This window comes from Phoxinus phoxinus (genome assembly GCF_949152265.1).
Source record: "Phoxinus phoxinus genome assembly, chromosome: 11".
NCBI lineage: Eukaryota > Metazoa > Chordata > Actinopteri > Cypriniformes > Leuciscidae > Phoxinus > Phoxinus phoxinus.
The window spans coordinates 9,483,289-9,506,713 of record NC_136886.1 but is presented as its reverse complement, the minus strand read 5'-3'; the positions used below and the strand labels follow the sequence as shown (position 1 = coordinate 9,506,713).

The window sequence follows — 23,425 nt, the reverse complement described above, 5'->3', positions numbered from 1 at the left end:
CTGTCTCTGTTTGTGACTGTCCTGTAGGTAAACCAGATCCTCCCTAACCGCTATCCAGAAACGTGTTTGGAAAGGATTGAGATTCTTTTTTTAACCTCTCAGCTGGCAAGACAAAAAGCCTTTCAGTTTTTGAAATGATTTTAAAGGGCAAAGCAAATGCACATGGGAACCACTCCATTTGATATGCAGATTTAGTGAAATGAAATGATTTGAGGGGCCACTTCAGATCACTACAGGACCCATGTAAAAACATTAGTGGTTCCACCTCATTACATGGCGTTTCAGAATTGAAAAAAACTTGATCTGCGTTAAAGGCAGGTGCTCTTGAGATTAGGGATGGCCCGATACCGATACCAGTATCGGGTATCGGCCCGATACTGAGCTCATGTACTCATACTCGTACTCGTAAAAGCGCCCCGATACCAACAACCGATACCAGGCAGCGTGTGTACAGTGTTTGTGTCCAGACAAAGAAGCACTGACAACAGAAAGTATAATGGGGATAAAAAATAAGGCTGTCTATGAAGTAAATGTATCATATTAGTGAAATATTAAACAAAATAGTAACGCCTATATAGCTGTGGTGCGCGAGCTGATAAGAGAAAAACGCGCCGTGGATTGAGCGCGCCGCGGCACCGAAGCGCGAGCTGGTCGAGCGCATCAGACGTCAGTGGAAAGTTTGTAGTTCACTTCAGTCGGATGTCAATGGCAAAGAAAGTAAAACGAGACATGTAGCTTATTATTAACATTAACTGACCAGAGAGAGAGAGAGAGAGAGAGAGAGAGCGCGCACTTCTGTTGAATGCTGGATTGCTGATCGTTCATTTGGCACGTATATTTGGATTAAAACTAAATCGTATATGTAAGTAAAACATGAACTGTTACCTTATTTATGTTTAACGACATTATTACAGGACATTTGCAGGTCAAGAAGTTACATGAACTTCAAACATCCAAAGCGCGCGCCCCGAAAACCATCGCCTCAGACAGCGCGCGAACACTGAGTGGAATTCTTTCACTATTGCGCTTGTACGGATGAATTCACACAAAACTATGTAAAAACGCCCGTCTTGGCGAGTATCCTAGTAAACAAAGTATATTATATGTCAAGTGAACGTAGACAGTATAATTCAAATGGGGTCCGTGCGTTCGGTCTTAAAGGGGCAGGAGTTGAATTAATCTGCTGCTGTGTTTTAATGTTAACCAGACAAAGGATTATCTCTTGACTAAATAGGCTACCTTTTTTTGTAACTTCACAAAAAGATCCATCTATATTTAATTTATACAGTAATGAATATGCAGTGCATTAAATATATTTGATGAACAAATTAAGTTTACATTTAATAAACAAATATGATTTGACATTCTTTTGGTTTCTCTACCAATACATTTAAAAATGACAAATGCATGAATTAAATTAATTGAAAATAAAAATACAGGTATCGGTTACGGTATCGGTATCGACGAGTACCAAAAATGAAAGTATCGGTATCGGACTCGGCCTGGAAAAAGTGGTATCGGGCCATCCCTACTTGAGATGTGTAATTTGGGGCATTTTTTACAAATTTTTCACCAAACTGACATTTAGGATTTAACATTCTTGCATAATCTTGGATTTTTGTGACATTCCTGTGTGTTTTGGTTTGTGGGCGTGTATATTTTTCATTGTTTGTATCGTTGCGATACCAGGGAACCCTTTTGGGCGCACTGAATATCGGGACAAAGAACTTAGTGAGCTGACACAGCTTTCGCTCAGTGTCACCAGTGTGAAATGAATCCCTTGATGCACACCCACTCTTTACATACCCTCATACACACAAATACAAACACACACTCATTTAGCCTCTTTTAGTTCCCTTATGTGACCGTCTGACACCCCGCAGGGCCCTTCCGAGGTTTCTACGGTGACCAGTGCTCCTCTTTGTCTCAAGCGCAGTGTGGCTGCTAACCCATTCATCTTGCCTTCAATAGTGTTGGCCAGTCTCACGATAGCCCTCACTACACTCTGACCGCGCTTTAGAACCCAGTGCATGAGATCATACTAATAATGACATTTCTGACTCCTCCCTCTTTTATCTCTCATTTTCAGGAGAAAGAGCCGAATGTGGAACTACAAGGTAAGAGTTTTTATGATGATGAAATTCCCACTTTTCAGAAACAAAATAAAGGTTCTTAATTGGCATCTGTGGAATCTCCCTTTTGGAATCTTAATTTTTTAGATTGCATTGCTGTGAAGAACCCCTTTTGGAACCTTCGCTTTTAAGATCGAAGATATTCTCTTAGCTTGCTTTTGCTACAATATCCAAAGATTTATGTCTAATTAAAACTTGTCAAGCCATGGGGTCATTAAAGAATTCATGGGGTCATGAAGATTCAGTAATTATACAGTACTTCTCATCCATATTCATTATCAATATCCATTATTATTGTTTTAAATGAAAAAAAAAAAAAAGTTATTTGATCACAATCACAAATCTTTTTATGGTATTTTTTTAGACTAAAAAGAGAAAAAACACATTATTTGTCAGGGTCATCTGATAAAACAGACTCTCAATCACATAACAAGCTCTAGTAAAAGCAAGAGAGGAAAAATAAAACTTTTTTTGATATTTCTCAGCGGTCAAAAGGGGACTTGTCCTCAAGCTGTCACTGGCAGGGGCTCAACTCATGCTGGGTTATCCAGAATGTCCTCTGACAGTCTGAGAATGCTGAGAATAGAGCCTTCCTGGTAAACAGATGCAGACCTGTTCTGACCTCTCAGTTGGATGACATCTAGCAGTGTTGCCATTGATAATCATATGCCCTTTACTCATATTTTAAAATGAGACCTATGCTATTACGCAATTATGTAGCTGCGAATGCTTGGCTGGCACATATGTTGTTGCGGCAACATATAAAATTGTACTTGCGTAGCTAGTAGCATATGTATCCACATACTTGAATACACTGTTTCAGACCTAAACAATAAAGTGAAGTGGTATTTGGTCACAATGTCTATACTTAAGCATGCATAGATTCTCTATGGACTCTAATTCCGTTGAAAACATCCAACTCGCCCTTCTCTGTTAATGATTAATCACGCAAGTAAATATAAACAACAGCTTGCGCTATGCCCTCAGGTTTACAGCCAAAGTACAGAGCCATGTCATGTTTGACTTTGATTGCATTTATTTACCAATCTGTCACAACAGCAATTGTTTCAATAAGGGCCCGATTCAGTGCTCCTACAGGGAATAGAAAACTCCCTGCAGTTGTTATCGGTTAATTTGAGGTCAAAAGCATTAGGATGTAATTACGATCTTTTAAAGAACAACAATTAATGCCTGTTGCTTATTTAAACCCTTCATTATCGGCTGTTTCCTCCACTGAGACATATGCAAGAGTTAATGGCACGATTGTGTAGACAGGAAAGGGTTGCGCTATATAGATTTAAGGTCTTTGATATACGTATGTGATTCAGAGGGAATTTTCCTTGTGTTTTTGTTCCATCTAACCATCTCCATTCCTCAGACCCCCAACCCTTCCCCCGAAACCACAGAAATTGCGGAAACCAAGGCCTCGTTCCATCTATAACCATAAGCTGTTTAATGGCAATATGGAGAGTTTCATTAAGGTACCCACTGACTTTGGTGCTAACAGTGCCCTCTGGTGGGCTGGAGGGATGGCTGAACCTCTGTCTATCTTTTCTGACTGACTCATGCTCTCACACCCTCTATTTGCTTCTGTAAATTTCCGTCTTTTGCCAGGTGGCGATGATGCAGATGATAAGGGTGGTGGCTGATGCTCTCCTGCCTAAATAGAGACTCAGCAGGGCCCATTAGTTGTTAAGCAACTGCCTTGGTGCATAATTTACGCAATTAAGTGGTCGATTACCCATTAAACTTTTAAACTATTTTGTTTAAAAATACATTTTAAATAGCAGAGAAAATGAACTGAAGGGCATCACGTTCTCCACATGTCTCCCTTTACTGCATCTCAAGCCATTCCAGCAGCCGTCCTAATGCTATTCCACCCAGTCACCACAACGACACTGTCGTCTCCATGGCAATTCTGTCGTCCCTTCCTCTCTAACTGTGATTTTTCTCACCTCTTTCACTCCTCTGCTCTGCTCTACGCTGCTTTGTGTCCTAGGGGAAGACGGAATGCTCGTACCCGCAATCAGGTACTGTAGAATAGGGCCAGCCATGGACGGTCTTTACCTTTCAGATAAGGCTGCTGTAATACATTTGCTTAGACAAATGGCTTGTCTTTGTTTCTTTCCACAAGAGTTCAAAGAGAAATTCTAATGAGCTTTCTGTAGCAACCTTGGATGAGTTTCTACCAGCAGCCTTGGCTGAACTTTTAATAATTTTTTTCTATTGTGTAAAGCTCTCGAGGACAGACATGCTTAATGCTTTGCTTTTTTCTGTACTAAAACAACCAAAAAAAACTACCTTTTTTATTTTGTGGATATATTACTTGTTTTTGAAGCATTTCAAAAACTGTTACTTTCTTAAAGGTGCACCAAGCAGTTTTTGCCAAGTTCTGCACATATTGATACACAAATATATTAATTTAAATATATTATATTAATTCACGATTAGTGCTGTCAAATCAATTAATCGTGATTAATCGCATCTAACATAAAGTTATATATTAAATAAAGTAAATATATGATATGTGTGTGTATAAATGTATATACCCACACACACACACAAACTTTTATGTTAGATGTGATTATTCGCAATTAATCGAAATGACAGCACTATACACAATGAAATTTAAATAATGTACACTCACATGAGATACAAAAAATCATAGCATTGGCCTTGAAAAAGCGGTTTTAATTCTATATTCATATTCCACAAGAAAGTATGTCCAATAATATGAATTACAGAGTAATGGTATAGTAATGGCCCAATGATGTGACTGGCTCCATGTAAAATACAACATTATCATGATTGTATGTGATATTAATCATAATTTTAGCTACTATTATTAATACTTTTCTTTTAAATGAGGGGGAAATGTGCAGGTGCACCTTTAATGGGATAGTTCACCTAAAATAAAGTTCACTTTTGTCATCATTTACTGACAATGTTTGACTTTCTTTCTTCTGCAGAGCACGAAAAAAATAAAATAATTGGCCATAAAATGAAAGTTAATTGGGTCAATTATTTGACGTGCATTTTATGTACAGAAAAAATAATATTTAAAATATTATATTTTGTTTTTCCTGAAAGAGAAAAGTTTACAGGTTTGGGATGACATGAGAGAGTAAATAATGACAGAATTGTCATATTTTGGTGAACTATCCCTTTAAATCTCAGCCGCTGCTTTACAACTGGTGCCATTTTGTAATGATTGTTGTCTTTCAGGATTCAGGTCAACCCATTCCTCTGGTGGTGGAGAGCTGTATTCGATACATTAATCTATATGGTAAGCGGTTCAAGGAAAGGTCACTAATTGATTGCAGATAAACATGCTGACTCAGGAGCTACTGGAAACCATTAGAGAGCTCTCCAAAAACAACACAGCCCCTTATCATTCAGAGAGCGATCGACACTCTGAACCACAGAGAGACACAGATTCAAATGTGAATAAGGACTCATCTGTTGTAAGTTTTAGTGATCCCGTGATGCTTTCGAAAAAGTTCCATATAAAGTCCATCTGTCAGGGTGAAGCTAAAGTCAGAGAATTTAGAGAATGACATCGGTTTGGCTGCTAAATATGCTGTGGATAGATGATTTATTATTCTGCTAGAGACAATAAATGTTTATGGATGTCAGGGCAGAAAATAATAATGCTATAAACTCTCAAATCGCTGTACTGCCTCAAAGATTGCTAACAGGAGCCTAATCTACTCTTTCTGTGAGATTATTGCTTTAAGATATCAGGCTTTCCCTCAGGATCTAGTGAAATCTTAGAAAATGACTGGAACGTCTTTAACAAAACTCATATGTGCCAAAAATAAAGGATCCCTTAGAGGGAAATGTTGCAATTTCTTCTGTGCTCATCTTGTTTTGAATTAAGATAATGCAATATCATGCCTTGACAAGTTTGCGACTCATGTTTCTATTTATTTTCCTGTGCCAGGGCTGCAACAACAAGGCATATTCCGAGTTCCTGGATCTCAGGTGGAAGTCAATGATATTAAAAATTCATTTGAAAGAGGTTAGTCCCCCTAAAGATGAACTGTATTAATTTCCGGTTCTTTTTTTGTACTTTCTGAATTGTGAATGTTGTTTTATGAGTAGAGGGTGAAAATAACATCATACAATTCAATTTGAAAGCAGGTTTCAATTTACCAAAGCTTTACTGTTCAACAAATTGATTCTACATTTAGCTCATGTTTGCAGATACAGACAATCATGTGCCTGGTTTTGAGATTCACATATGGTGTCAGAAGCCGCATTTCCATTACCCTTCAAATTGCGCAAATTGAGATTGTGAATTAAAAATACACCCAATGGAAAGATGTAAATGTATCGCAAAAAAAGTTTTTACGCTCGCATGAGGTGGTTTTTCAGGCAATTCGAAAAAGAAATATTTCGCTAAACTGCAATGGAAACAGTTTTTGCGCATTTACAGTCACCTGACGTAGATGACGCGGTGTATTTGGACAGAATACAAGACAGAGTTCTTTATTAAATTCATAAAAGACAAAAGAATTACAAGAATACTGGATTCTAAACCTCAAAGATATGCCACAATCAAGACCTTGAAGCAGATATGAGGGCGAAACACCCAGAAACGCCAACCGCTCCAAGTATAAGGGTCTTTCCTTAAAATTAATGCTTGGATAACTTCTCCTTCGATTAATAATAATGGCCAGCGCAGTGGCTGGGATATACGTAAACCTACCAACATCCGTCGCCATGATTTTTGGAATGACTTATCGCGAGAGGAAAAAATTAAGTTTTAGTCGCATAAAATCGGTTAATGGAAACAGAGTCATTTCTCAATCGTTTTTTTGTCTACATTTAGAAAAAAAATCTCAAAAGTTTTGCGGAAATCTGTAATGGAAACGCTGCCTAGCGTGTCATTTCTTGGGCTTTACCATCATCGAAATCGTTCCATTGCACTGAAACATTCACTGCCTAGAATTTCCCAGAATGCAGAGTGTGGGTTGTTTGCTATATTTTCCCTTTTTTCTAATTAAGTAAATTGTAAGAACACGTACAAGATAGTACAATAGCAGGAAAATCTATTTTTTTTTTTACAATATTCCCCTTCCCACATAAAGGTCTAAATCGGATTGTAACATTAGAAAAGGAAAAAAAAGACTAAATCATTGCAAGAAAATAAATGTAAAAAAAGGAATAATTAGTCAGATATGGAGGACGACCGCATATTTAATCTACAAGTGAGATGCAGTGTAAACAAATGGTACCAGAAGAATATCACTCATACAAATTGTACAGTGATCTTGTTGATAAATCGCTATGTTTTAACAGGTAATTGAATCATCAGCATCCTAATATTAAGTGGATCAAGGTGTCTGCTAGTGCCCACATTTGTGTTCATGTTCAACTGATTCATATCATAGGGAATTTAGGAGTGGAATTAGATTCTTTTTTGTAGACCCTCTCTTAATAAATTGCATATATTCATTAACTGACTTATTTAATTTAATTATTTTTTCAGGTGAGGACCCACTGGTTGATGATCAGAGCGATCAGGACATCAACTCAGTGGCAGGTGTTCTTAAGCTGTATTTCAGAGGGCTGGAAAACCCTTTGTTCCCTAAGGAGCGTTTCCTGGATATGATCTCCACCATCAGTGAGTGTTGCATTCAGCTGCAGGAACGCTCGATTCAATCTGAAATTACTCCATAGATTCCTGTTATTTGTTGTATGCTCTTATTGGAACTTGGCTTTATCTTTCCAACTTGTCAAAGCAATTAGTCAGTTTTATATATATATATATATATATATATATATATATATATATATATATATATATATATATAATTTTTTATTTTATTTTTTAATGTCTGTCAAGAGAATGTTAAATTAAACACAGGTTGTTGTGACTTGTGATTGTTTTTTTTAAATACTTTTTTTATTAATCAAGAATGCATTCAATTGTTCAAAAGTGACATTAAAGATATTTATATTGTTTGAAAATATTTATATTTCCAATAAATGCTGTCAGTATTTTTGATTTAAAAATGCAGCCTTAGTGAGCATAAAAGTCTTCTTTCAAAAACATTTTTAAAAAATCATACCGACCCCAAAGCTTAAAGCAGTTTGTAAATTTTGAATGTGGAGCTGTGAGGCATTTTATTTGAATGTTGGTTTGTCGGTTGCTTGTTTCAGAGCTTGAGTCATCCGCTGAAAGAGCCCACCACATCCAGCAGATCATCGTCACCCTTCCTCGCACCATCATCATTGTCTTGAGATACCTGTTTGCTTTTCTCAATCAGTAAGTGGCCGTTTCGTGTACCACACTTTGAACCAGCCGATCCACAACCACACTCGCCCATACATTCTCAAAAGCGGGAGGCTAATCTATAATGTTACCGCACTGTCTTCACAGCTTCTCTGTCTTTACACTGTAAATCTCCTAGTAAATCACCATTTATATGAATAGCAGCAGTCTCAAGCAAAGACATTCATTATATTTACAAAGAGCTATTCAACAGCCCCCACTGTTCTTGTCTAATTTATGACCATGTCTGTCAAGGAGTGCTTTAGAGGATATTTACGCCAGGAAAAAAAAGCCATCAGTCTGTACTGTACTATACCTGTCCTCTTCTCCTGGCGTTTTATTGATGCCTCCTGTCCTCACCCTCCCCCAGACCAAACAGAGAATTTGATTTCACGTCATGAGTTTTCCTTCTGACTTCTCCCCCCTTTCATTTGCTGTCGGTGCCCGCAGCTCTTGCAGCTGTGAACTTCACTTCTTCTTCAGTCGCGAGCTCCCAATGAGAGATGAGCTCTCCTCTGTTGAAAGATAATGCACTGCACATCAAGATGAATTCTCTGGAATAAAGTTATGAATGAATGAATTGAAATAGACAGCAGGAATAAGAGAGGAAGTTTTTTGTAAAAGTTACTCCTGCAGTGTTACGTCATGTAATTTAAATATTTTTCTCTCTGTCTCTTCATCTTTCTAGTCTGTCCCAGTACAGTGATGAGAACATGATGGACCCATATAACCTTGCCATCTGTTTTGGACCCACTCTGATGCCCATCCCGGACGGTCAGGACCCTGTGGCCTGCCAGGCTCATGTTAATGAGGTCATTAAAACCATCATCATGCACAATGAAGTCATCTTCCCCAGTCTGCGAGAGCTGGACGGCCCTGTCTATGAGAAATGCATGACTGGAGGAGAGGAGTACTGGTGAGCTCGGAGATTTTAGCTGGATTTTGTTGTTACTGAGGAATGTCATAATTTCTCCATTAGATCCAGCTGTGGCTTAAACCGAGCTCTACTCCAAATGAATGGGGAGTTTAGCACTCAGGTCATATGAAGATGAATACCTTTGGATGACTTTTGGAAGCTATTGCTAAGAGCAATATTTTAACTTATAAAACAGATGGTTATAAAATCTGATTGAACCCTTACAAAAATGATTGTAGCGTTACAGTGGTGGTTGGTATCAGATGGAAATATAATATGGTTCTTTGATATATACTATTGTTCTAATAGATTAGCAGATTAATATACCATGGCTTTCACGTGATATTCTGGGGTACTTAATGGAAGTGGTTTGCTTTGATTATATTTAGTAATAAATGTAAATAAGTAAAAAAAAATCTAAATGTGACTCTTGTGGCTTTTAGTCCTCTCTAAACCATTTCATGGAGTTGATACTAACAGGATTGATAACTAATGGCGTGACATTGCAAAACTAATTGCAAAGGTTTTTCATATGCTGGCATTATCACATGTGCAGCTACTGTGTTTACTGTGCTCTTAAACGTCTCCCTCTCTTTGTGTTTGTATATTCACACAGTGACAGCCCTCACAGTGAACCAGGCACCATTGATGAAGCAGACAACTGCACCGAACCACACACAAGCGATGATGGTACAGGCATTTTTGCATTCATTCATTGCTTTATACTCTTATTATTGTCTCTTATGGAAGGATGTTGTATTCATTTCTATTGCTTAAAGGGGGGGTACAATGGTGTTTCATGTATTCAGAGTTGTTTACAGTGTTAAAGAGATGGATTCTCATGCTAATAATGGCCAAAGTTTGAAAAGTTATTTTGAACGAATAACAGAGAATTTCTGTGCTGAAAATCATACTTCCGGATTGCAACACGTTTCGGCTGGTTTTTTTCTATCGTAGATCTAATGACGTAGACCAGAGTGGAACTCCTTATATGAGCATTGCTCTCGGAAAAGCGCGTTCACGCACACGTCGACCAGAGGAGAGAAAGACCGCGCTCATCGGCGCATAGACATCATATATCTCTATATAATATCTATGCATCGACGCGCTACTACCGGAAATCATCATCAGCAGCGCTAAATAGGAATGGTTGATGTCAAGAATGTCTCCAAAAAAGTGTGTTTTGGGATGTGAGGGAAAGTTTACCTTGTTCAGCTTCCCAAAGAACCCAGTGTTACTGGAACAGTGGATGCAGTTTGTATTTCCGGGACAGCAAAGGAGTTCGGCAAGTGCGGTTTTGTGTTCTGGTCATTTCAGTGACGAATGTTTTATTAACAAGGCCGAGGTCGTCGCTGGATTTGCAAACCAAATACTATATATATATATAGTAATATGGCCTACCGCACCACGATCGATAATAAGCAAACCTTCCCGGGCGCTCCCGCTTGACTCTATAGCTCCGCCCACGCCCAGAATCAAGGACCTCGGCTTTTTCCGGTTAGAATCGGAAAGCTGTATTTTTATTTTATAAATATGATGAAACTAAAGACTTTTTGGAGATATGAAGGACGCACTATTACTCTATAGGTACTCAAGATTAACATGAGATTGACTGAAACTAAGTATTTTACCCCCCCCCTTTAAGAGACCACAAATAATCAGAAGCAGAAATCGGCATTTGAGGTTTTTTAGCTTAGTCAATAGAAGTACAGTCAGATTTTTATGCTAGCCTTTGGAGTGAACAGAATCAAAATGAAAACATATTGCTTCTTAAAAAAATTAAAAATTGCTTTGCCTTGTGTAATTTTGAAGATGATGTGCTGATTAGCATTGCTGTGTTGTGCACTGGCTGACCTTTCTCTCTCTGTGTGTGTGTGTGTGTGTGTGTGTGTGTGTGTGTGTGTGTGTGTGTGTGTGTGTGTGTGTGTGTGTGTGTGTGTGTGTGTGTGCACATGCATGTCAAACACCTAATTGACATCAGATGTCAAAGCTGGCATTGAAACATCTGGGCCATATTCAGGTTGATCTAAAAAAAACAAAACAAAAAAAAAACAGATTTAGACATTTTGAGGGGGGGAAAATGAGCGCAGTCAAAGTCTCATATTGGCTGTGGTTGTATGAATAATATATATATATATATATTATTCATATAACCACCACAGCCGATATGAGACTTTGACTGCGCTAATTTTTTTTCCTAAAAACTTTTAAATCTGTATTTGTGTCGTGTTTTCCAGTAAAACATCTAACCGTCCTAAAATTAAATGCATTTACTTGAGCAGCAAGAATATCTCAGATGTTACATGCTTTCAGTGACTATAGTAGTCAGTAGTCAAATTAAATAGATTTTTCTTCCCCCTTTGGTAAATAGTTTGTTCTTGTTTTTAGTATTAATAATAAATTGCCAGTGGGGCAAAAATAAAATAAAATAATATATATATATATTTATGACATATTCTCTGAAACCAAGCCATATTGTCATTTTTGTTTTTGTGTGTACAATTTTGCTTTAATTATTATTATTTTTTTTTTGGGAAAAAACAACAACAAAATATTGTTGTAAAATAAAATATTGTCATAAAACAACAAAAATACTGATTAAGAAGAAATAAATAATAAAGAAATTATTCATGCAAACCAGGTTGTGGTGTTTGGTGAATATTATGATTGACATCTAGTTCAGCCAATCAGAGGTGTGCCCTTTAAGCAGTGTGCATCCTTATTGGCTGGTGGGCTATGAGGAGATAAGAAAGATGAAAACTGGCAGCACAGATTCATAAAGGGTTATGTGAGATTCCGGGTCTTAAAAAAAAGCCATTCTCTCTGCTTTTTTTCCTCTCCCCCGCCTCACCCTCTTCATTTCTCACATATAAATGATAACATTGTCTAGCAACGTTTCCGTTGCTATATTAAATGAAGAAGCAGACGGAAATATCTCTTTCGGCCCAGTTTCAGCAATCTTTGCGCTTCATCTCTCTCTTTCAGCCCTTGGTTTTCTCTGCTTAATTGCCTCCTCCTTTGGCTTTTATCAGTTTGTTTTCCTTCTCTCCCTCTCTCTTGCACACTCTTTGTTCAGGGTGAGTAAACAGGTCTCACGGGGCTTCCTGCGCCTGCTCCCTTCATTTACTGATTGATGGAGCTGCACTCCCTTGCTAACCCAAAACACCAGCCACATTGCTGATACCATCTCACACATACAGCATGCTACTCATTAAAGAAGTCATACCAATTTTTTTTCAGTTTCTCTAAAAGGGTTCACTCTTTAACTAATCAATTAAGATTTGGTATTTTTTATCACACAAAAATAGAGCATTGATTGTTTTTCTATTTAAAGGTGCACTTTGTTCCACTTTAAGGTGCAGTAAGCAATTTCTGAGTAACACTCTTAATAAACACACCCCTCGCTTCATTGCTCCACCCCCAAAATGAACGAACACGCAATGCAAGAGTAGCCTGGCACCGCCCTCCTGCGTACTTCCGCTCGATTTCATTTCTCTTCAGTACTTAGTCTGGCCTCTCTCAAGAGAGAAACGTTAACTTCCTGGTAGGCGGGTACTCTTTTGAAGTTCAAAACTATTGGATCTGCCCTGAGTCACTCTGGATCTGTCACAACCAATCGCTAGCGTGGTCGTGACGTATGGCATGCGACGGAACTGGCCGGAAACAAGAACGAAGTTTTCAAACACCAACCGGGAAGACATTTCACTTCATTCCCTAACTTCAACAGAAACATTCTGTCCAAGGTCAACTTTAAGGACTTATGGCAATGGATGCGTGCCCGGCTGAAAGACTGGAGAGCTGTAGCACTTTAACTACTTCCTTGCATATTTTGTAACTTTGAACGTTGATGTACATGTTTAATTATTTATGTACAAAGAGTAAATATTTAAACAATGTCTATACACTAAGTGTCCCTGTATATAATGTTACTTTATCGATTATAATTAGCAATCAATAATCTTACTCTGTGTGCAGGTGTATAATAAACGGCACTTTTTCTTATTACGTCTTATTTCTTATTTATAAAAAGGAGTTTGCACAGTTTTATTTGACATTTATAGTTTATTAAAACACAATTTTTAAACATTTACAACATGTAAAACTGACAGAACAACCAGGTTCCTACAAAAGTACACAAGGAAATCAAAGCCATTTGTTGTTTAGCAGCCAGGACTCGGGGCTTCCGAACACCAGGCTAAAGTTTCCGTCCAAAATGTCACGGTCATCGTGAACGCCGAGCTGAGCAGCACGAACTCCTTACTTTTCTGCCTCTTTCACTTGGTCCTCTTTTACGCGCGTAACGCGTCTTTGCATTGACTTAACATTGAAATCACTCGCGCCGGACGCGCTATTCGCGTCCGGTGTGAACGCACCATTAGCCAACTCATTCACCACTAGCGGAGTGAGCTGGAAAATCAAACTTTTCCCGAACCCCGTGGGGAGGAGGGCCACAACATCATGGCCACCAACAAAACTCAGCAAACACTGTTCTTGCTCCGGTTTTAACTTCTGGATATTCTGCAGTGTTGCAACAACAGACCTAATGGCTTCGCTCGCATCTATCTCCGCAGCCATTACTGAACTACGACTCAAACTGGCGCTCTACATCAACGTCATCGTTCTCAGCCACTCCCTCTGTTCGTTGATTGGCCCGAACAAAAAACAACTTCTGGAAACCTTAGAATATACAGCGAGACCAGACTAAGTACTGAAGAGAAATGAAATCGAGCGGAAGTACGTAGGAGGGCGGTGCCAGGCTAATGCAAGAGTGGATGTCTCTTTATCATAGCTGAAGCAAAGCAAAAAAATTATTTGTGAAAAATAAAGTGACGATGACGATCAAGCGACAAGGACAAAAAATGTATATGAGGAGCTCTTTTCCAAAACGCTATAAATCCATTTCAATAGTTTTCAGGAAAATGACATTTTTTACCTAGACCCACACATTTTGTGAATATTCAATTTATCCTGTTAAAATGGTTGTCTGGCTCAGTCTGAACATGTTGAACAATGATTATTAAATCAAACAACAATATTGTTGATGATAAATTCAAAGTTTATTTATTTATTTTTCAAAACGCTATAAATCCATTCTTTTTTTTTTTCAAAACGCTATAAATCCATCAATTGTTTCCAAAAAAATTATGGTTTGTCTTTAATACTTTAAATTAATTTAAATTAAACAAGTGCAAATGCATGAAATAAATAAAAGCCAACTATAATAAATAGTTAAATAAAATAAATAGTACAAATAAAAGAAATAATTCCAATGACACATTTTAATATTGTCCAGCACATAACACTCATACAAATACCAGTCCTTAAATACAACAATGTTAAAAATACATTTAAATAATTTAGTAATTTAGGCTAATTGTAATTTGGTGCCAAACCTGAAAAAAGTAATGATGATAACAATATTCAACAAGTTATTTAGTAATACATTCATAGTCATTTTTAGTAGTGTCAAACCTGTAACAAATAGGACCAATTTGTCCACTACATATGCATGAAAAAACGAATTATTAAATAATGATAACGATATTCAATAGGCAAGTCAGTCAGTAATAAATCAAGATAATAAATAAAAATCAGATCGTCCGGTGACAGCCTCTCGGCCTTTGTTGCCATCCCACTGTTGGTATTAACGCGCCTCCCGCGAATCTTCTTTTGTTGTTGTTTTTTGTGATTATCTTTGTCCAGTCTGCGTTTTGTAAAAAGCACTCATTTTGAGGAATTAATGAAATAAACGTCTGTTCAGATCGCCGCCTATTTTGATTGCTTAGAACGCGCCCGAATTCTGATTGGTCGAGAGGATGTATCACGTTTAGGCTAAAAATAGGTTCGACGCTTATCGCGTTTTGGAAAGAAACTGCATCTTGCAGTACATTTTAAACCAGGAAATATCGCGATTTTGGCATGACACGTTGATGGAGCAGTGAATAGGTTCAGTACACAGCAAAATTACGTTTAAATGGCGTTTATCGCGTTTTGGAAAAGAGCTCTTCATATACAGTACACTAAAGTATATACAAGCAAGAGTTTGTTGTTAGTCGCCAGCTGCACACCAGCTCAAGACAAACAATCACACTCAAAACTGTCCTGTTACAATAGCTAACATTTAAAACAACAGCATATCTTGGTTCTGTAAAAGAGCAAACCAATATTACTCCTGTATGGAGCAGAAACAATGCAATCTGTTTTCAGGCCCTCCCGCTTAGGTCTCTCTAGTGCTGAAAAAGCTTGTCTAATATTAATACGGGTCGTATAATCCTTCTTTTTCCAGTGATATTCCTCTGACCTTTTCTTTTTTTGTAATGTCTCTCAGCCATCTCTCTTTCTACAGTCTTTCTTCAAATCTCCCTCTTGCTCACTCTCTCTTCTCACTCATCATGAGTGGACACGTCCCCACCTCTGATTGGCTACAGATGTGTTGTGGTGTTCAGTCCGATCCACTTTCAGCAGCGTTTCTCAGAAATCGCTTACTGCACCTTTAAAGTTTTACACATAAAGAAATTATTGCTGCAGTTCTTTTTACAAATGTTTAGAGTCGGCATGAAAGGGAAGTTACGATAGTCTTCTCTTCCTTATTGTGAAATATATGGAGTGAAACAACTTCTTGAACACGAAAAAATGTAGGGCGGAACAGAAAAAGAAATTAGGGGGCGAGACTTGATTTTGGGAATTGATTGGATTGTTGTGGTTTGCTATTGCTGTGATCTCATGCGAGTGACAGGTTGTCCTGCCCTCACGCCGAAAAACACGTCAACAGAGATGTTGTTGACAGGAAGCTATTTTTATTAAAGATTACGTTGGCACATGAATAAAAAAAAATAATGATGTGCATGGATAAATCATTTATAATAAATATTGCAATATTACATAAAAAAAGCAAGAAATGATCATTCAGATAATATAAGTGACCTAGCGGGCTATCTATTTTTAGTTAAAATGTGGAAGGCTTCCTGTACAAAAACAGTCTGTTATTCTGCTTGCAAATTGGTTTTTGTTATCCTATTATTTTAATGTATTGTCGTAATCATAAAAAGACTGGTTTGTAGCTCAAATAGTTTCACTGTTTTCACAGTAGTTTTACTACTTCTCATTCTTATAGTGATTTACCTATAGCACCTAATTAATCGGAAATCCAGCACCTTCACAGGAAATAGCTTACTTATGCATTGAAAAATAAGGTGGATTTATAAAAGACAAATTGTGATTGAATGACCAGCCATGTCTTGCGATTTTGAATTAAACGCATACTTCAGGATAAATGACCCTTCCCTCTGGAGCTCATCAGCTAAAGTCCGCCTCCTGCATGACTTCAGGACTGTTTGAAGTCACATGCTTTAGCTCCAAACCAGCGTTATCTCAACTTTCCCTGTAACCCTCGACACATGCTGAGAAACCGCAATCAGATTCTGAGCCTTCAATCCAGCCAATCAGGTGCAGTCACAATGGAAACAATCAGACGAAATACAGAATAGCAAAGGCTGATTTTCTCTCTCTCTCCATTTCCATTCTTCCTCTATCCTTCCACTTCTGTGCCATGCATGGATTTAATTTCACCCCTGGGTGGAGACCCTAATGAAACTGATTGTTTTTTTGTTAGTTGACTTGGAGATTTCTGCCAAGCGCTGATTTGCTCTGTATATCTCCTTAACCCTGAATGACCCCACTGTCTGTTTGCCCCTGGCAGCGTCTGGGGTGGGGGGGTGAAGCGTGAACTGATCTGTGGTCATATGATGGCAGTGGTCACGTTAAATGGAAGCTGGGTGGCAGATTTGATAGGATTTAGATAAAGTCCAGTTTGCATTTTTAGTAGCCCATCTGTATTAGAACTGTGCCTGTTTCTTTCCTCTAGTTGTTGTCTTTTGTTTTGTTTTTTTGTTTGTTTTTGGTTTCGAATCCTGCAGTCATGCTCAGTAGCCCACCCAATGTCAAAAGTCATTGACATAACTGTGCTTTAAAATAAATAAATAAATGAATATTATTCCGTGTGTGTGTGTGTGTGTGTGTGTGTGTGTGTGTGTGTGTGTGTGTGTGTGTGTGTGTGTGTGTGTGTGTGTGTGTGTGTGTGTGTGTGTGTGTGTGTGTGTGTGTGTGTGTGTGTGTGTGTGTGTGTGACAGATTTGAGTCTGTTGCAGTGCTTTGAAGCTCTTTGAAAATTTGTTGACATAATTCTCTGTGCAAACATGCTAATGAGCTCTAGTTTCACCGTTCCTCTCTCTCATACACACACAGAGGTGGAGCAGATTGAAGCCATCGCAAAGTTTGACTACATGGGTCGGACTCCTCGAGAGTTGTCCTTCAAAAAAGGTGCATCCCTTTTGCTGTATCATCGTGCATCTGAGGACTGGTGGGAGGGCAGACACAACGGGGTCGACGGCCTCATACCCCACCAGTACATAGTAGTACAAGACCTGTAAGTATCTATACTAAATAATTACTTTTTTAATCTAATTCATTTTAGTTATTTTATTATTTGGTGCGTAACACAAATGTCTTTTGCTACGGACATGAGTGGTACCCCACTGCAGCTTGTTGGGGAAAGGTCCTGTAATTACTTTTTTTGAGTAAGACTTTGATGTTTCCATCAAAAGTGATACTTTCTATCTTAAGTCTTAAGTTAAGATCTGACAAGTTAATTTAGGATTTTTCGCAAATTTGTATTACAGAAGCAAATCTTATGGTGATTTTGGATTCTTATCCTATTTTACAAAATCTCATCTTATCTGTAGTTAGGAAATCTTAAACCCCTCCATCGAGTTCGGTAATCAACGATAAAAGTCTGTTACCAATCGACCAATACGTGCAAACAGCTGCTGTGAAGTAACACGTAAAAATCAGATAATAGAAATAACTGAGATTAAAATGGAGAAACAAAATAAGTGGAGCTTTTCATTAAGTAAAGTTTTGATAAGCTTTGTAGAAAAGGCAAAGCCTAATCCTTTTATTTCATAGGAGTTTGTAATTATTTGTCAGAGTTTTGTTGCCAAAGTGCAGCACATAATTTGGGTGTTCAAAGTCTTTCCACCATTTTTATAACATTAATAAATGTGACGTCATTCTCAGAGAGGGCTATTATTATGTGATTTTTATAGTTGGCTTTCAAATAGTTTTGAAGTTAGGGCACCAGTGGGGTTGTCCTAAAGTTAAGACAGTCTTTATTATTTTTTTGTGGTGTTAGGATGCTTCTGTAAGACCATTTTCCCATCTGTAGATTAGATAAGATTATGCACTTAAGAAATGTCATTTTGTAATAGCTTTTGTCCTAAATGAGGTCCTTACTGAAATTGCCATGGTTACCAAACAGATAAGATAGGATTCTAAAGTTAGGGTCTTTCTGTAATGCGCCCCCAGAATATCATTGAGACTGTGGACGTGTACCAGTAAAAGGCTGGAAAACACTACATGAGCGTTGCATTTGTATTGAGATCCTGCGGGTTCTGCGGGACCCAACGCAAATCTTGCGGAAGCGGGTGGTTTTACCTTTGCTGTTCATTTACTTTTGTATTTTTATTGTATTATATTGCATGTTTTGATAACAGGTTTTGATATCCTCCAAGTGCATGGAATCATAAGCTAAAAAATCTGAGTCTGAGGCTATCACACACTAGCCTACGTGTTTTTCTGTGAAATCTGTCAACTCTGACTGACCAAAATCTGCAGACTGGCACAGACTCTTGGCATCTATGAACTTATCCAGACTGCAAATCAGGGCAAAAATCTGAGCAAAGGTCATATAGTGTATTCCAGCCTTAAGTAACCACAGCAACATGCTAAAACTAATCAGAACACCATAGCAACTTAGCAGTTGCACCAACCACATTTTTGAGGGAATACTATATGCATGGGAGCCTTGGCACTAGTTACAGGACAGTTCAATGCATGTTGCCTTGCGAAAGTGTTGCCCTCTGGGTAATATATGACTAATCAACCAGGCCATCTGGCCAGAGTTCATACCTTAATAGCTCAAGTGAGAATGAAAGAGTTCCCGCCATTAACACTTTACACTTTAATTAAACTTTAACATCACTGAGTGTCAGTTGAAGAATGCTCTGAAGTCTTTGGCAAGGGCCTTTACACTATATAAGCCTAATTGTGTTTCTGAAGTACCACGCATTAGCGGCACCATAATGTGCTAGGCATGCATTTATGTCAAAGCCGGTTGTGTGCAGTGGGACATGCTTCACTAAGGTTAAAGTGAGCTGAAAGAAAGACAATCTTCTCTCTTACTTTTTATAAGGTCTTGAGATGACATGAAATTGCTGTGTCCTTGAGTTGGTCATATTTATATCAACGGCTGATATTAACTGTCCTACCGCTGTTTCAGTAATTACTAAAATGATGACATGCTCATTATCTCTTTGTATGGTTTAACTGATGTCAGTTTGATGAATGAGTTTATTAAAAGGGTCAGTCCATGCCCCGTTCCTAATATTGCAAGATTTGACAGCAGCAAATAAGGAAAATTGAGGTTGCTAAAATGAAAAGAGGATGGAGACAACCGGCTGCCAGTAGTGGTGGGCGGAATAACCTAAATCTTTTATCACAATAGTTGCTGTAAATTCAACCCCAAAAATTTTTAAACACGACATAGCCATATGATGTTTATTTTCAGTAATCTAGTGACTTAAAGGGATAGTTCACCCAAAAATTTAAATGATCCCATAATTTACTCCCACTCAAGCCATCCTAGGTGTATATGACTTCCTTCCTTCCGCACAATCGGAGTTATGTTAAAAAAATATCCTGGCTCTTCCAAGCTTTATAATGGGATTGAATAGCAAGATTTTGAAGCCCCAAAAAAGTGCATCCATCCATCATAAAAGTGTTTCATACGATTCTAAAGCGAAGCGATGCATTTTTGTAAATATAAAATATATCCAATGGAAAAATAGTCCTATTTGTAATTTTATAAACTGGCTTCTGGTAACAGCCGTACGTGAGTCCAGGTCTGGCGGACCTAAACTATCCCTTCAAATGCTTAAAAAATGAAAGGTACACAAAGTTTGAGATTAAATATTTTGCAAACTGCGAGCCAGTAAATCGCTGAATACATGTTCATCAAACATCTAGTGAAAAGTCATACCAGAAGAATGGACGCTGTGTGAGTGGGTCAGTTTCCTGTTAATGGCAGTGGTTTTGAAATTAAGTGTTCAACAAGCATGTACTTCAATCCATGTAGTGTGTTTAAAAGGCAAGCTGTAAACAGGACTGCTGAAAGATTGCATAATGAAACACTTGGGCTGTTGACTTTTTCTGAGATTTTTTTTTCCCCATGAATGTGACGTTCAACAGCTTCAGATTACCAAACACCTTCTGCTGTCGTCTCCCAAGAGAACTGTAAAAGCAGGCCGAGAACATGCTGTGAAACTGTGATCAGTGGATGTTTGCTCGCTGTGGGCTGAATGAGACATGAAGTGAGAGGGATGTTGGGGCTGCTGGGACTGAAAAATAAGAAACCAGAGGCTTGTTTCATTGCCAGCTTTATGTGCATTTTGTGTGTGTGTGTGTGTGTGTGTGTGTAACAGTTTAGCTGGTGAACATTATGATGTACTCAACCGTTCAAAAGTTGACTGTCTTCATGATGTCTTCATGAAAATTCAGCTTTGCCATCACAGGAATAAATTCATTTAAAATATATATATAAAAAATGGAAAACTGTTATTTAATTTTTACAATTATTATTATTTATTTTTTTACAATATTTCACAATATTACTATTTTTACTGGAAGATGAACTAGCATGTTTTAATTAAAGTGACACCACCAAACAATTACAGTTTTAAGTAGTGTACTTAGTTTATATATCCTACATTTTAAAATGACTTTACTTATATAATCCATAAATGTGCCTGTGGTTTTGTTTTCAAATCATTGATATAATAAATAAGTGTTTTATTATTTTGAATTTGAATTATTTAAGTCTATTTGTTTGCCAATCAAATTGCACTGCTCTGAATCCTTCGTGAACCATCAGTGGTCTGCAGAGAATCAGAAAGGTTTTTTGTCTCTTTCTCTTCAGGGACGATGCGTTCTCTGATAGTCTGAGTCAGAAGGCTGACAGCGAGGCCAGCAGTGGACCTTTACTGGACGATAAAGCCTCATCCAAAAACGATCTGCAGTCCCCGTGTGAACCTTCGCATGATTACAACTTTGGCGGGGTCATGGGCCGGTCAGTGGCTGATTACACACAATTCTGCTTGTATTTATTCCACATATTTTCAGTCTCAGAAAAAAAGAATGATCTGAATTATCCTGTTTCTCCTCGCAGCTTACTTACTCATCTCTTGAGGCTTGTTTGTGACACGAATATTTAACAAAAATCTTTAGACTGTACAGTATTTGCAGTCAGCTTTGAGCTAAAACAGTGTATTATTTAAGCTTGTTACAATCTCATTGTGTATTTGTGCAGGGTTAGGTTGCGTTCGGATGGGTCTGCCGTTCCTCGACGCCGCAGTGGCACTGACTCTCACAGTCCTCCCCGAGACACACCACCACGGGCCGCCGCCTGCCCCAGCAGCCCACACAAAGTGGCGGTCACCAGGGGCCACATAGAGAGTCCCGAGAAGAGACGTTTGGGAACCTTTGGCAGTGCAGGAAGCATTAACTACCCTGAGAGGAAGATCTATCCTGAAGGTCACCCGCTCAGGCCTGTTCCAGGAGCAACGAGACACAGCAGCCTTGGGGACCACAAGTCCTTGGAGGCTGAGGCTTTAGCAGAGGTGAGCGAGAGCATATTTTTTTAGATTCTCATTCAAATTCACAGTATTGTAGAGCAAGACAGTCTTATTTTAGTATCACTGAGAGACTATTATCGTTCTTATTAATATTTTGAATTAGATTTTATCTTTATGCTTTCCATTTTTACTTACCGATAATACAGTACTTTCCTAGTTTTTAGTTTAAGTTTTTAAGGTCGTAAAGTTACACTGAATGAAAATGGGAAATATAGCAAATCCAGCTGAAATATTTTTTTTTACATTTTTGCATATTTTATTTTATTTCAGTAACAGTTATACTATGTTATTTCAAGTAATGAAAATGTGTTACGCCTTATTTTAGAGTCCTTTTTACACGCTAAATGTAGTTACCGTCATAATTTTTTTAAGTATTATAAAAGTGTGTGTGGGTTTGTTTGAGGTAACTATTTGAGGTATCATTCAAGTCAAGGCTTACACTGTTTTGGACAGAAAACTAATAAACAAGCACCACTAATTATTCACAAAAGTTATTAAATTAATAAAGATACATTTTCTGTTAGTTCTGCCAAATCAATGAATCGCTTCTAAGATAAAAGTTTGTGTTTAGTGTTTATATAATTGATGTGTATTTTTATATTTATTTATAGATATAAATATATGTATGTATGCGGAGATATATAAATATATATATGTGTGTGTACACACACACACACATGTATGTATACACATACACATATATGTATGTATACACATACACATGTATTATATAAACAAACTTTTATATAATACAGATGCAATTAATCGATTTGACAGCACTATTTTCTATACAATCTTATTTACATTTCTCTGATTTAAATACATGATTTTTAAACATACATTTCTATTGCTATAAGATCAAACATTCAAATATTTTCCCTAAGTGTACCATAAATCCTCTTATATTTTGTACCCTTATAAATCAAAGCTCAAAAGGATTCAAAAATACTTTTAAGTTGTAGACATGAAAGCTTTTTGGTCTTTCTCTTTTAGCCTTGCAATTAGCCTAGAATTCTGTGCCTGAAGAAGCTGGCAAGATTGAGTCCAGCCGAAACAAAGAGCTGGCACTTAAGACAGAGACCAGCATGAACGGGATAGGCTGGCACTGATCCATCTTTTTCATTTGCACACGATTAAATAATGAAGTCTGTGGCACATGGAACAGTTAATGATCTTTTGTAATGGCCCCTTTGTGTCTACGCTCACCCAATGAAAAGAAAACGGCTTATGTGAATACAGACATCAAAATGAAGGCATGATGGATATTGTTGGAGAGAAATGTGTTGTTTTGTGAATTGATAATGCATTATAAGCACAGACTACATGATCTAAATAACATTACTGCTTGATG

General features: G+C 37.7%; 1 protein-coding gene across 4 annotated transcripts in view; it reads left to right on the top strand.

The window, feature by feature from the left end:
- The window catches only part of srgap3 (SLIT-ROBO Rho GTPase activating protein 3), a 107,490-nt gene that overhangs the window by 77,161 nt on the left and 6,904 nt on the right, over window positions 1-23,425 (top strand). For 2 of the 4 annotated variants that reach the window (XM_079629022.1, XM_079629024.1), the window contains 11 exons: window positions 2,090-2,117; window positions 3,511-3,613; window positions 5,358-5,418; window positions 6,076-6,153; window positions 7,627-7,761; window positions 8,301-8,406; window positions 9,101-9,328; window positions 9,945-10,018; window positions 17,573-17,753; window positions 21,360-21,509; window positions 21,750-22,059. In XM_079629022.1, the coding sequence (XP_079485148.1) occupies window positions 2,090-2,117; window positions 3,511-3,613; window positions 5,358-5,418; window positions 6,076-6,153; window positions 7,627-7,761; window positions 8,301-8,406; window positions 9,101-9,328; window positions 9,945-10,018; window positions 17,573-17,753; window positions 21,360-21,509; window positions 21,750-22,059 (1,454 nt within the window). Of the gene's footprint in view, window positions 1-2,089; window positions 2,118-3,510; window positions 3,614-4,131; window positions 4,163-5,357; window positions 5,419-6,075; window positions 6,154-7,626; window positions 7,762-8,300; window positions 8,407-9,100; window positions 9,329-9,944; window positions 10,019-11,309; window positions 11,349-17,572; window positions 17,754-21,359; window positions 21,510-21,749; window positions 22,060-23,425 lie in introns of all 4 variants that reach the window. The other 2 variants (XM_079629021.1, XM_079629023.1) reach the window with 2 other exon arrangements.